At 30.8% G+C, this 15008-nt stretch overlaps 2 protein-coding genes across 2 annotated transcripts in view; both read right to left on the bottom strand.

Moving 5' to 3' along the window:
* LOC109362968 (putative clathrin assembly protein At5g35200) overlaps positions 1-4871 on the bottom strand; it is a 5225-nt gene extending 354 nt beyond the window's left edge. Inside the window, exons 1-16 of the mRNA XM_019609078.1 lie at positions 4744-4871; positions 4161-4265; positions 4005-4074; positions 3734-3831; positions 3100-3241; positions 2919-3019; positions 2633-2716; positions 2432-2482; positions 2283-2348; positions 2141-2206; positions 1980-2060; positions 1793-1870; positions 1198-1356; positions 1031-1106; positions 629-741; positions 1-546 (exon numbers count right to left, since the gene is read on the bottom strand). Coding sequence (XP_019464623.1) covers positions 193-546; positions 629-741; positions 1031-1106; positions 1198-1356; positions 1793-1870; positions 1980-2060; positions 2141-2206; positions 2283-2348; positions 2432-2482; positions 2633-2716; positions 2919-3019; positions 3100-3241; positions 3734-3831; positions 4005-4074; positions 4161-4256 — 1635 coding nt within the window. The 5' untranslated portion in view covers positions 4257-4265; positions 4744-4871 and the 3' untranslated portion in view covers positions 1-192. The remainder of the gene's footprint in view (positions 547-628; positions 742-1030; positions 1107-1197; positions 1357-1792; positions 1871-1979; positions 2061-2140; positions 2207-2282; positions 2349-2431; positions 2483-2632; positions 2717-2918; positions 3020-3099; positions 3242-3733; positions 3832-4004; positions 4075-4160; positions 4266-4743) is intronic.
* On the bottom strand, positions 11036-13888 carry LOC109362015 (heptahelical transmembrane protein 1-like). The gene is made up of 4 exons (XM_019607590.1): positions 13552-13888; positions 13365-13454; positions 12407-12464; positions 11036-11749 (listed from the first exon to the last, which is right to left on the bottom strand). The coding sequence occupies exons 1-4, from the start codon at positions 13818-13820 to the stop codon at positions 11063-11065; spliced, it is 1104 nt and encodes a 367-aa protein (XP_019463135.1). The 5' UTR covers positions 13821-13888; the 3' UTR covers positions 11036-11062.

Genomic DNA, 15008 nt, shown 5'->3' with positions numbered 1-15008 from the left:
CCCCCCGGCTAATTATTCAAAAAGAATTTCACTCTAGCTATCTATGGCACACACACAAATATGGTACAAGTCTGTCTATTTTTCATGTCTCCAATCTCAGAATCCAGAACAGAGAGTATCAGTGTATCTTTCATCCTTGAGCTTATTGGATTGAGTATCTAGATGATAAGGATGTGTTTCCAGAGAAAATGTCTAGATGAGGCCTGTATATGGATTTTGTGATTGAACAGGCATACCTGAGCCATAAGGATGGGCAGCGGCTCCATTAGGATTTTCAAAAGGATTTACATATGGTTGTTGAGGGGCAATCGTCGTGTGTTGTTGCTGTTGAAAGGTGAAAGCTTGCTGCTGGGTAGAAATAGGTGGCGTTTGAAAAGAAGGTGGAGCGACCACTGTACTAGAGGCGGAAAATGGATTGTGCATTGTTGGTTGTATCATGCCTCCCATTGGTGCTGGCTCCCATGGGTTATAGCTAGCATTCTGGTTGTTTCTCCTGATTGCATCATCATATAGGCTGTCTAATGTAAGCTTGTCCAGACCTCCAGCCTAATTACCAAATAGGTCATCACTCATTAGCAGAAAATGAATGTGTTTTAAACTAAGTTTACAATTGTTGAAGAAAGCATACCAGTTTGCTAGCTGTCGCAGAACTCTCATTTAAACTAGGAGCTGTGACAAGTGCCAATTCCCAACCTATACTTCCATTTGCTAGATTTGGAACAGCAGAATTTGGTTGATCAGCTGAAACCACGATAAAAAAGATATCATATGAATTGACCCTAAGATGCTTACTTTCATCCAATTTAATTATCCATTGGAGCATTCAAATCGTAATGGGCAGCAATGTGCTCAAAAGGAAAAACAATTCTAGAGTATATTCACACATATGACTGATTAGCCACTAATATTGGGAGGTTTAATCCTAATAATGTGATCTATGAACCAGTTATTGTTTTCAAAGGTTCAGAAGTGCATGTTAGTAAGCTCTTATCCAACATATTAGAAAAATGCAGAAGGGAAAATGAATTACCATCAGGGATGACTGCTAAAGCCAAGGCATTCTTATCTTCTAACTCTAAAGCAGCAGGAACAGGGTCCTCCAAATTCTAGTCAGAAAGCCAAAAGGACAGAAAATCGTTAGTCATATATTCCAAAAACACGGAACCGGGAAAAAATCCCCTAGTACTTAGTACTTACCAGCAAATCAGGAGGTGGTTGAACTACTGGTGCCTCCACTTTTAAGGGTTCGTGTGGTGGAAGTAGAGTGGGCAAGGGTGGACGTTCCTCCTTTTCTGGTGTCCTTTTGTATTCGCTAGCCAAGACCTCTTTTGGAGAGCCAACTTTGTAATCAGTGGCCTGCATTTAATTGACATGAAAGTGTTGATTGGTAAAAAATCTACGGTAGAAGCATTCTGAAAACTAAGCCTTTATCCTATTATAGGTGAGGTCGGCAAAATTCTTGCCAAATAGATAATAAAAAATATTGTACCAAACATATGCCATGTAAAAAGAGACAGAATTTTTTATGTTTCTTTAAGTAATGGAAGAGTTTCCAAAATGTTTGGATGGGTCAAACAATAGGATTCCATGAATAACTTGATGGAAACAATTATAATGTATTAACGTCAAATTTTCAATATATACAAACCTGCCAGATAGCAACAATGGTTGAACCAGCTTTTTTTCAACAAAATACAATCTTTAGTAGCAAATATGCATACACTGCGTCTTTGACACTTTCTGATTGCACTCATAACTTAAAACAAGATTCTTGGTCATTGGTCATTCATACCTGATCCTTGCGAACTACCGATCCGTGAGGAGCATCTTTGACATACTCTTCCATGGCTTGCAGAAATGATGGAGGGGGCTGCATATCATCAACTTGTTGCACTTAGTATTATCTTTCATAAAAATTATTGAATAATCCAACTAAAATGCCATTGATATAATCAAGCATGATACAAGATCCAACGGACCTGCTCAACTTTAATAAACTTCTCTCCACGTCCAATATCAACATTACGGCATATTTCATAAAATTCTGACAGTCTCTCAGCCTGGATCCAAATAAAGAATATTGCAACAGAACTTTTGGATAAATAAATAAGAATAAAAAAAATTATTTCATATGAGATACCTGCTGTCCAACCCTCCTGTATATATTAAGAGCTTTCACAGCATCATGGCGTTGCATGTCAAAAAACTGTAACAATACTCTAATAAATAACATAGAAATTTAATCATCAAGCTTCAAATCAATTGAACATAAGCATACATACCTTATCAACCATATTGACTGTGCCATCACTAATAGCTTGATAAATTTTAATGCTTTCCGAAGCAACCTATTTGCAATATAAAGTATACTTAGAAAGGTGATGAAAGCAAAAACTATTGAAGAGTATGTATGGTTAAACAATTGACCTACCAATGAGAGTGCTAACTGAATGACAAAGTTATGCACAGCTGCCCCTTCTGGCTGCAACCACAAATGTTAAAATAAGTTTTACAATTATAATGCTGCAGGCATTGTAAAGTTTGTTCCTTAAAATCCAACTTCCAAACCACCATTTCTGAAATGTTCGGATCAACATCAAGTTAACTTGAATTACTTGCATGAAAAGCTTACCTGGCAACCAATAACTCGAAAGAGAAGTTGTTGTAAAGCTGGCAACTGCTCTAGCAATTCAACAGTATCCAAATCCTTGGTCCTCTGCCAAAATTCAGAACTAATGAATTTTCCTTCAATGTGTATTTGTTTTTTATCAAAAAATCAGAAGTATGGATGTAAACATTTGATGATATAGAGATCCGAGGTGATGGCTTCTGATTATTTAACTACATACATAGAAGTAAGAAACTAAATTCTTAAACTTAAGAAAACAAATGATACAAGTGAAAAGCATTTTACTTACAGGACGGTCTGCCTCAACGTCATACTTCAACACACGAAAACATTCCAGCCTTTCCTCCAAAAATAATGCGTAAGTGCGCACCCATGCAGAATAATCCCATGCTGAGCAGATGACAACTACAAAGTTAACAAACACAATAACGAAAATGATAAAATAATGGTGGAGAGAAAGACGGGTGCACCATTTGGGCTGGAATCATCTTTAAAATGAGACATATTGAGCATATGACTTTTACGTCTGCCATAATTAATTAGTTCTTCGTGAAACGTGGGATCCACTTCCCTCATAGCGCGGTGAATAACTATTAAAGTCTTCAATGCAACCTATGGATAAACCACTTGTCAGTAAACGACATAGAAGCAGAACAAACACACGAACATGCTCAGTAGCGAGTTACACAAAAACTCAGGTCAACAAAAAAATTGCACAAAGAAATGCAGAAGTAGCCATTAAAATATAGTGCATATAAATATCAAAGTTTCAGAACTAGATGAAAAGTATATATGTTTCTCAGTCTTTAAACAAGGTCATATGTATGAAATGATTAATTATTTTTCATACTATTAATGGAGAAGCCTGTGAAGAACTTGTCTCAGTATTTGGCTAAACAAAAATCTTGAATGTTATTTTTCATTCCCCCTTTTATTTGGCTATAAGCCTATTAGTTAATGTGTGATGTCCAAGCCACCATCTCCAGAAGTGAGGACACAGAATAATAGTTCAGCAATATGACTTATGGACGAAATGTTAAGTGAACGCTTTGAAAAAATTTCCATCTCAAACCACAGATTTAATCAGCAAGCTTTTGCACACACCGCCCAGTTATGTGTCCTTGATAATCTCCTTGCAAGAGCATGAATGCAATAGGCAACATCAGCGCGAGGTCTTGTAGCTGAGACTGCTGAAAATATAGCTGCAAAAGAAAGGACATAAATACTTGGAATCAAAACCCTGACATATCCAACAATTGTTCCTTGTACAATCAACAAGTGTGCAACAAATATAATACACATAAAATAAGTAGTAGACAAATCTGTACAAAATTTGATACATTCTTTAAAACAATCATAACAATACAGAACAAACCTCTTATATGTTTTTCCTTCGCGGGATGTTCAACATGATTTGTGGCTCTGACTATAGCAATGTCCAAATCCTGCAAATACAATAAACCGACTTATAACGCAATCAAAATATGCGAATGAAGAACATCAAATCCAAGAGATGTGCAAATTAATCTACCTTGTAACCACTTTGGACTTTAGCCAATGAAACTGTTGTGGTGTCTTTGAGGGCTCCAAGTGCTTTTCTAATACTGTTCTGCGACACACCTGACATCCCAAAATTCTGCCACAACAAAAACAAAACTTTATCATTCATTACCAAATCCCAAACTCCTTAGTCGTTTCAAATTAATTCAAATATTCTAACATCAAACATAGTTTTTTATATACATATTTTATTGTAAATTATAAAACTGTCTTAAATCAAAAATTATGACATGATCATTATATCACTGCATTCAGATCCAAGTAAGTAATCAATCATGAAACATAACCGACCCCGTTCAAAATATCATAAAGAGAAACAGAGTTCGAAATAACCGAACAAAGCTTATGAATTAAACCAGGAACATAAAGGGGAACAAAGATATGACAACCAAAACGGCGACATGACAAAAAAAAGAGAGAAAAATAAAAATTAAGAAACCTTATTGTGAAGGAAAGGGTGAAGAGAGTGAATAATAGGATGTTAAAAGAGTTAAGAAGAGAGAATTGAAGTAGAAATCAGAATCAGGATCTAAGGGAGATGTAGTTGGATTAACCTGAACCAAAAATCGAAGAACAAAAAGAGAAAGAAGAAGAGAGAGTGGAAAGTGATTCGGTGTGTGAGCAGACAACAAATATGAACTGATGATTACTTCTGTTTGTCCTTTCGCCTCTAGCACACTGTTTGTTCATTTCTTTCTTTTTATTTATGACAAAATACGTATAAAGTGACATTCTATTGAATGAGTTTTTTTGTTATCTCACATGTATTTTCCTACTACTAAATAATATCTGAGTCGGAAACATCTACAAGTATATAAGGTGTGGAACTAACTTTCTCAATAGACATTTTTATCCACAAAACTTGAACTCGATATCTAATCAAGCATGTATCACTTGAGTCAACTTCTGTTGGTTCTATTGTATGAGTTTGATATACTGTACCACAATTGATTATTTTTAAAATTTAATTAAATGGATGGTAGATTATATATTAATTGTATATAAACATTTATATCGACAATCTATATATATTACATTTTTTTCTCTCACCAACAAAACAAATAACAAAAGTTAAATAAAAGAAAATATAATTATATTAATATCGACAATCTATATATATTACATTTTTTTCTCTCACCAACAAAACAAATAACAAAAGTTAAATAAAAGAAAATATAATTATAATCTTTATCCAAAGTTTATATATTCTCATCCTAACACTTATTTACACCACTTTTCACTTAATAGCGGAGGAAAGTGATTAATATAATAATTTAAAATTTATGTATAGATAGTGTAAAGTTTTTTACATTGTTAGCACATCATTTATTATTGATTTGTATTATTTTTTATAGAATTAATGATATTAAACATATGAATAGTGGGTAATTTGCTGACAATATAAAAACTTACACTTCAATGTATACATATTAAATCTTTAATATAAATGTTAGATGATATTTAGAGAGTACATCATTTAGTATTGGATTGTAGTTATTCCTTCCAATAAATGTTATTATCAGGAATCGAATCATCGACTTTAGAAATTCAGTTGATTACACAACTAGACCAACATTGTGTTGGTTAACTAGGCAAATATGTATACACATATTTAATATATTACCATTTCCTAATTGGAAAAATAATGTATTCATCGTTAATATAATATTTTCTATATTATTATATTATTCATTGTTTATTTTTAATTATTTTTTACTTAATTAAAATAATACACCTGAATGATTATCCTCCAAAAATGTTATACCAGTAGTGCATAAAAAAGATATATAAGCTAAAATTTTACAAAGAAAGATATATAGGATAAAATTTTAAAAATGAAAGATATATAGTCTGAAATTAAAAAATAAAGATATAAAGCGGTGATAATTTAATTTTAAAGATAAAAGTATGTAAATTATATAGAAATATAAATGTTTACTAAATAAATGATATTGAATGAAATTGTTTCATATATATGAGATATTAATAATAAAATTGGAATATTCGAAAATTATAGTCCGTACATTTATCATTTTGTCAATTTAATATATTATAATATGTATATAAATTTAATATTTTTAGATGTTTCCTTTTATATATTGATACAATTAAGAATATTAAATCTAATGTAAATGGAAATCCAACCAACAATAGTTTGACATATAGTGCAATAATAAACCCTATCAACTTTATATATACGATTTTAAATATAAATTATGTATTCATATTAATCATCCTTATTTACCTTGAAAGGGAAAAAACAGTAATCATCTTACCTCAGATAATAAGAGATTTTAACTATGCCCGTGGAATTTCAATTTATTAATAACTACAAAAAAAAATCTGCAAGTCGCACAAATTATCTTCATTTTTTTGTAAAGTTAAACAAAATCCAGACCCGGAATTATCTTCAATATTTTAAAACTAAAAAATCAGCACAATTGTATATCTAAACAAATGCACAAAATTAGCTTCCTTTTTTAAAACTAAAAAAGTCCCAAATTAAAATTTTAAAACTAAAAAATCAGAACAACTATATATCTAAAAATGACCAAGTTTGGAAATCTCATCAATCCACGGAATCCGCATGTAATGCCAATTAAAAAGAACAATAATTTGGGAGTGATTGACTTATTATTGAATTATGGAAAAAAAATCATGGAAACGATATATACCCATTGAAATAATATGATAAATCTAAAATTATCTTCAGCTTTTTAAAGTAAAAATTCAACTTGGTGCAATTCTTAACATTATAGGGTTGGTGAGTGAGTAGGGTTGTGAAATTTGTGGACAATGAACGTATATTATATATATACCACATAATTCGTTGATATTCCGATTATATTCTGAACTTGCGTGTTATAATTATACTTCCATACTTTGGCATATATCATATATATGGCTACGAAAAAGTGACAACATTTTCTGCAAATTTTCTAAGACTCATATCAAAGTGGATAGCATGATAGAGATAGTTCAAGAACTCAATCACCAAGTGCCTCTATTGCTACACACACTCAAAAGTAAAATGACTCAGATTTTGTATACTTTTCATGTAAACATAAATCATGAGAAAAGTAAACATGTTTAAATTTGATGGACTTATTTATTTTTTAGTTTATAATACCGTAAATTATAATTTCTAAATTTATAATCATAATATAAAAACACAATCTACATTAAACATGTTATTATGATTATTTCTAGTAATGTTGGAGTTTAATATACATCCCCTTGTAAACCCCAAAGAAAAATATTAACCACTTAATTATTTAAATACTTACATTTATTTTTTTTTTATAATTTTGTGAAACTTAAATTTAATCTTACTATATATAATTATAATTACTACAATGATTTGATAAATGTACAATAAAATGTGTACTGGTGGTGATCTTGATTAAAGTGGAGATGAGAAGGCATTGCATCTAATCCAAACAATAAAACCTCACAATTAAATAGTGCCAGAAAATTATAGTCCAAAGAGTAAGTTATACATTGTATTCTAATTAGTTTATTGATTAACATTTACATAAATGACTTTAATTTATTATTTATATATAAAAAAACGATTAGTGTGGTAGGAAAAGCCCTTAGCTGGCACCCTGTGAATAGTTGTCACCTTGCATGTAAGTAATGAAGGGAAATAAATATGATCTATTTTGTTGTGATATTTGATTCAATACTTAAAGCATGGTTGGGATGCTTTTTAAAGTCATCAAAAACAAAATTGTATTAACCACTCTTCATTATCTCCTTAATTTTACTCATTATTTGATATGTGTTTTATTTTTCTTTTTTCAAGAAGTTTTCATTTTATAATATATTATAAAAAATAAACAAGACACATGTTAAATACTAAGTAAATCTAAGAAAATAAATTATCTCATAGTACGAGGAGACAACGAATTCTACCTTATTGAAAAAATTATTCATCTTGTAGCTAGTAGATTTACAATTAGAACTAACTCTAAGGACAATATTTAGCCATCATAATAATTATTTTATTAGTTTTTTAACCAATGTATTTTCATGACAAATAGACTGAAACCTACAAATCTTGGAGAAAACATATTCCACCAAAAACGATGACATGTTAGTTATATATGAATAATGTGATTAGTTGTTAGTAAGAAAAACTTTAGTCTATAATAGTAGTTCAATTGTATTTAAAATCATAAATGCAAGGTGATGGACGTTGCACTAATAGAGTAATAGTAGACAAATGACTTTGGGAAAAAAGTTGAAAGCTGACACCACATTTAATATTTCAAGTGAAAGAAACAACTATGTGGAGGCCTACTTTTTATAAATAGAAACTTTTGTTTGTTCTCTAATGGAAATGAGAATATGAAGGTACACCTTTTTTTGGGTAGGCTATAGCCACCCCTTTTGCTTCTTTTTTTACAATAAGTGCTGTTGCCATTAAACTTTTCAGATTCAAAGAGGAAATGAAAGAACTCATGTGTACTGCTCTAAAACTCTAAAAGAAGAGGTTACTATATGTGTAGAGTTTAAAATCGGTAAAAAATTTTATACTGTTAATACATCATCTACTATTAATTTTTATTACTTTTGTGTGAGTGTCAATAATGGTTAACAAATCAATAGTAAATGGTTTACTGACAATGTAAAAACATTTACACTATTGTTTACATGTTAAATCCTACGTCTATATCATCCATTAATTAACATGTGGTCCTCAAATTATATTCCTTAATATCATTATTGTTTATTTTTTGGGAATCTGACTACATTAAATATTAGGTAGGAAGAACTGTATTGTCTACAATAATTGTATCTCCTCGCTCAACAATGGGCGAAAACAACAGAAAACATGAAAATAGAAAATTAGGAAATGCTAAATATTCAAAAGTGCATGATAACAGTGATTTCCATGAAGTGTTACTTTTTATAACCAACACCTGTCCTTCAACGTAATTCTTTTCAGGACATATAATTGTCTATTTAACAAGTATTGCTCCAAAAATATTATCTATAAGAATCAAACATAATCTAATGAATTTAGTTGGACATTACTTGCACCATATAATCAACGTCTTCTGTCCTAAAATTTGTATCAATGTATTATGTATTTTCATTGGTTAGAAAAATAAAATATGAATTAAATTTATATTTTATGACCAATAGGAAACATATGATATATAGAATGATATAAACTTTAGGATAAAATGTGCTCTTCTCGATTTTTTTGTTTCCCACAGGTATCCTCGTACTTGAGGCAATCCTGTCCGAGCCGGGTACATCCACAGGTATGTGTGACTAACTCTCCTCATGAGCATTTTTTCCATCCACAAGACTCGAACCCAAAACTTTACTTAAAGAAGAATTAAACATGTACAACTTGAACCAACGTTCATTCACCCTCTAAATGTATTTGATTTGAATTGGCATCAAATATTGTGTTTAATGTGATGAGTCTATGGGGGCGTGCAGCTAATATGTGTTGGATGCAAGGAGGCATCTGGCTGTCCACGTGTCAAAAAGTAGCCACAAAAACATATTATACACTCTTAAATAACCAACTAATTTGTGCTCTATAACCCAACTTACACTTATATTAATTCACTTTCCTAATCTAACTGGAGTCAAATTATTTATGCTATCACGACCAGGGAATCGACAATGACTTCAACTGAGAAAACAATGAGATTATTATTAAAAAACAAGGAGATTGTCAAACCACTTAAAATAGTAATTCTATAAAGTACCAAATCCAGAATAAAAAACTAGAGATAAATAAGAAAATTTTCTCATTTAGTTGAAAGGGGATAAAGAAAGGAGAAAGAAAATAATTGGTAGGCCTACATTTTTTTTCCTTTCAACTTATGAGTAAAAAGTGAGAAGAGAAAAATAGACTTTATCGGATAAAAATCTATTATCTCAAATTGTGTCCCAAACCATGTCACGAACCATATAAATTGAAATTATTAATTAAAATTATAATAAAATTTATAATTTAAAGTTATAAAAAATTAATTAATAATAAAAAAACATTTTCATATCTTTTTTTATTCTAAGAGACATTTTTTTGTAATTTGAACACAACATCGTCATTCTCTTATCATTTTCTATCAAATCAAACAAAAGAGAAAGAGAAAAATATTTATTTCTATTCATTTTCTCTCTTTCTTCTATTATACAAAACATCACAAAAATTTATTTTATTTCTCATATTTTTCTTTCTCACCTTTTCTCTCACCTCTTTCTCTCTTCTAATTTTCTAATTTTTATATAATTGTACGTAAAGGCACGTGCTTTTTTAATGCTCTGTCTGTTAACAAACACTTTGTTAAAAATAAAAATATATCCTCCTATAAATAAAACTTATATAAGAGTGTTTATATTTAAATCCGGAAAGATATTCTCGATTGTAAATAAAGAAAGATACTGTAGTTATTCTCACAAAAGATGGTAAACAAGGAACGACGTTGAAGATAGTAAATAAGGAAAGATGTTGTAAATAGGAAATAAGGAAAAGTAAGCAGATTTCATAATCATATAATCACTTTATGTCGTATTTATTTATTATTTTTACATCTCTATTAATTTAAAATTAAAAAAATTTGTATCCTCTTATGTGGCCATTGTATAGCATGTTTTGGACTTTTAATATATCATACCACAGTTGCTTTAAATCCAACAATGTAATAATGCTATTCCATATCTATAAATGTTATGAAAAGATAGGAAGAAGATCATATATATATATATATATCAACGGTGTCTTATTCTCTGTTTCAAGTTAATCATAGAATTTTTAAAACTATAAAATAGAGCATTCTAATTGGCTAAGACATAAGTGAGACACGATCTGAGACATGTGATTTTCGTCCGGCAAAGATTTCATCATTGAAAAGTGGTACCACACCCCAAAGAATCACGCCAATCCAGCATTTTAAGAGTAGCTGCATAATGTGCTAATGCCCCAATTACCACCAGAACATGAAATATTTGATGGCTATGGCCTGCAATATCAAACCACCCAGGTTTCCACCTTTCTGGTATTCTTGTCACATAGAACAATGTCCCTGCCAAGTAAGATAAGCTCATTCCAATTTCATATCCCAAAGTACCATTGCTTCTAGGATTGCTCCAATTCATAAAACATGCATGTATGGTAGGAACAATGCCGAAAAGTCCCATGGAACAAAACAACATGGCCCTATATGCACGGTATTTGCCAGTTGAAAGTGATGGAGAAAGCAATGTTACAATTGTGAATAGTCCCATGCATGTGATACCAACAAGGTATAGGAGTTGCCAATGAGGTTCACATAGGAAAACATAATAAATTTGAGGAAAAAAAGAGGTGATAATCATCACAGTGATCCCAACATAGTCTATTCTCAATAGAAACAGGTTTAAGGAATGGGAGTGACAAGAGAATAGGTGGCAAATACTGCTAGAGAGGAGACAGAACATAGAGCCTCCTAAGAAAACAAAGAATGGCCACCTTGTTGTACCAAGCTCTTGGGATTGAAGTTCTATTTTCAAAGGTACTTGGTGTCTTAAATCGAAGAGTAATGATGTTCCCTGCAACTTCTTACAATGTTAGTCTTCAAATGCTAATAATAATATACAAGTTTGGTAATTGAAAGGGTATATATCTCAAGTTTGTGTTTGACTCTAAAACGGAAAGAAATTACATCTTCATCCTAAAATCGAGTTAAAAGTTGTACATACTTGGATAGTCTTAGATAAATATATCTTTACTTGCCCATTTTAATTAAATTCACTCATTCTGCAAACATAAAATAATGATATTTTCACCTACACTTGTATATGTGTTGATTATAAAAAAAAAAGTCATATCTATCTTTATAAAATAGGAGTGAATACATTAAGGGGAAAGTTGTTGTAACTCATTTTATAGAAAGTATGATAACATCATGTTTGAAGTGATTTGGACATATGTGTAGGAGACCATTAGAAATTTCATTAAGAATACTAGATTAAATGAATATTAGTCCATTTCTTAGAGATTAGTGAGGCCATAAAAACTATAAGCACATCAATTAAAAAATATTTACAAATCAATGTTTTGTCCATATAATTAATATATAATATAGCATGATGGTACCATTTACTTCTTATAGTAACAAGGGTCGTGGGTAAAATAATCTAATATAATCATTTTCTTTAACATAAGTTGTATATGTCTATCTGTAATCTCATCAGGACCTCGCTTACCAGAAAAAGATCTTTAAAGTTATGCGAAACATTTTTGTCAGCACTTGAAGAAAAAGACCTACAAAGATGATGATATACAAATTTAGTTGACAATTCTGGTAAAAGTAGCTATGCTTATTAGCTAGGCAGTTTACCTAACATACCACATCCACACTGGCTAATGTACAACATTCTAACAAGTTAATGAAATGGAAATGGATTCTCTCGTATGAGTTTTTCCTATACACAATGATATTAGGTAAAAAGAGATAAACATAAAGATCTTGAAGTACTAAACAAGGCCCATTTGAGGTTGCATAAATTAACTTACTCAGAGATTATCTTTGCTATCCTTCATCAAATTCTAACAAATAATTTTAAATTACGAAAATATCTGACATATAGCCTATAGTCTAGTCTAGACTATAGTATATGTCAATTTCTTTATTCTAAATTTTTGTTGATACCAACTAATAGGGATTACATGTCCCAAAGAAATCATGTATCTTCATGTCTCTATTTAGTTAAATTACACCAACTACTATAATTCTGTTTTTTTTTTAATTTTTTTATTTAATTGAAAGACGTAATTGGTGAGTGTTGAGTTTATTCAAGTGTGAAGTCTCATATTGGATATGCGGAGAGGGGTGAAAGAGTTTATAAGAAGGAAAGGCCCATGAAACTAATGCCTTAAGGTTTTGGTTCAAGACGTGGTGTATCACTTGTGACTCTTCACTCTTCCCATACCCATGTAACAATGGAACTCCCTCGTGATTGGCTCCCTGGTCGCATTCTGGTCTAACAGTGGGGGACACCATTGGGGATACAATCCGAGACAAATGATCTACATGATACCAACTGCTAGTAACACACTAACATGCATCACAGAGATTGGTTTTCTCAATCTCTGCCAATGAGTTTGAAGCTGAGTTTGTCATGCACACTCAAAACTCGGTGGAAAAAAGTTTGTAACAAAAACCTGGCAAGTTGGTCTAACAGATCCACCACCTGAGGCTTTATCAAATTCGCCAGGGTCAATCCCAGAAACAGAATAAACCCAATTAAGTGCCTGAAATAACCACAAAATCCAAAAAAATATAACGTCAATCATATCAAATAATTGAAACAAAGAATGAGAAGAAGGGAAAAAAACTTAATCATCTTACGTCCAAACATTTAAGGTTTCATTATGCCAATGAAAGATGCTAAAGAGAGCTTCTTTGAGAGACCAATTGACTCTATAATAACGTAGGATATATTCATTGTCCTTCATGTAATCAGGTAGCTCCCAATAACACATAAGTTTGCAGCATTTTCCTCTGTTCTTGTTTTGCTGTGACATGTTTTCCTTCTTCTCTGCACGTGAGAAACACAATGTTTGATTAGTTTCTTTGCCTTTTCGCTTCACCACAAATCTTGTATCACCACAGTTCATAACTCTCTTTGCCACCACGGATCACAAGAAATTGTTAGTTTAGTTTGAAATCAGTAATAGAAATATATGCCTTCAGAGGAAAACGCTGAAGGGTTTGTTAAGTAGCAAACTTTATGAATAATATGATAGCTAGAATATTTGGTTTGGCTTAGTGTATTACATTACATTATATAGAGGTTACTTGTCTCATTTGTCACAGCTCAATATCTAATATCTGAAATTTAGGCTACTTATAAATTTACCAATATAAAGGTGGCGTGTGGAGAAATATAACAAATGAAAAAATATAATATTATAAGACATTTTTGTTATTTTATATATAATGGAATAATACTTTTGTTATTAAAAATATAAATAAAATCAAGTATTCGTCTTTCTATTAATGGATAGGATCTTTGTTCAACATTATCATACATAAGAAGAACATTTATAGTGACGCATATGTATGTCACTTTTGTCGTTGCCACATGCTCATTGCTTAGGTAACTTTGAAAAACATAGGGTATGATATGTTATGTTGAGATCAATGATTTAGAACAATAGCAATGTGAAAATGATTTATCTCATCTAACTGTTTGAAACAAATATTTTTGTACTTTTGAAATAGGAAATAGAGTAGTACAACAACAAAGTGACACAAGTTGCATTACTTGTGGTAAATCGAAGTTGAAGAAAATGGTTATAATTCTTCAAGTTACTTACGAAATGATTTTATTTAAAGGAAAATAATTATGATTGCCTTCGAAGTCACGTAGGCATCGACGTATAATTCCTTGATACTGTAATTTTTGCATAAAAAATTATTTCAAAGTTTTATCATAAAAATAAAATTATTTTTCCCATGTTCGTTGAAAAATAAACCGAATATATTCTTTGGTGAAGAAAGATGGTTGGTCCACCTACCAATTAGAGTCTCTAATCCCATGTAAAAATAATTTACCTCTATTTCCTAAAAGAATGAACATATATCAATTCTTAAATAATTTACCTATATATTAAATTAATGATTTTGAAATGAGAAAATGGACAAACCATTGTGAAAGTCAAAACAATCAAAATCTATTATATTATTTGAACAAGAGGAGGAATTCACTTATTCTAAAAAATCTAATGATTTAAATTAGTGAGTAAATAAATTGAGGTAGTTAATGAGTTGTTCCGAAGAGAGTGATTTATTTACTCTATTGG

Source organism: Lupinus angustifolius, chromosome LG12 (genome assembly GCF_001865875.1).
Source record: "Lupinus angustifolius cultivar Tanjil chromosome LG12, LupAngTanjil_v1.0, whole genome shotgun sequence".
Classification (NCBI taxonomy): Eukaryota; Viridiplantae; Streptophyta; class Magnoliopsida; order Fabales; family Fabaceae; genus Lupinus; species Lupinus angustifolius.
Note: the sequence above shows the minus strand (reverse complement) of the source record. Positions and strands in the feature narration are given on the sequence as shown.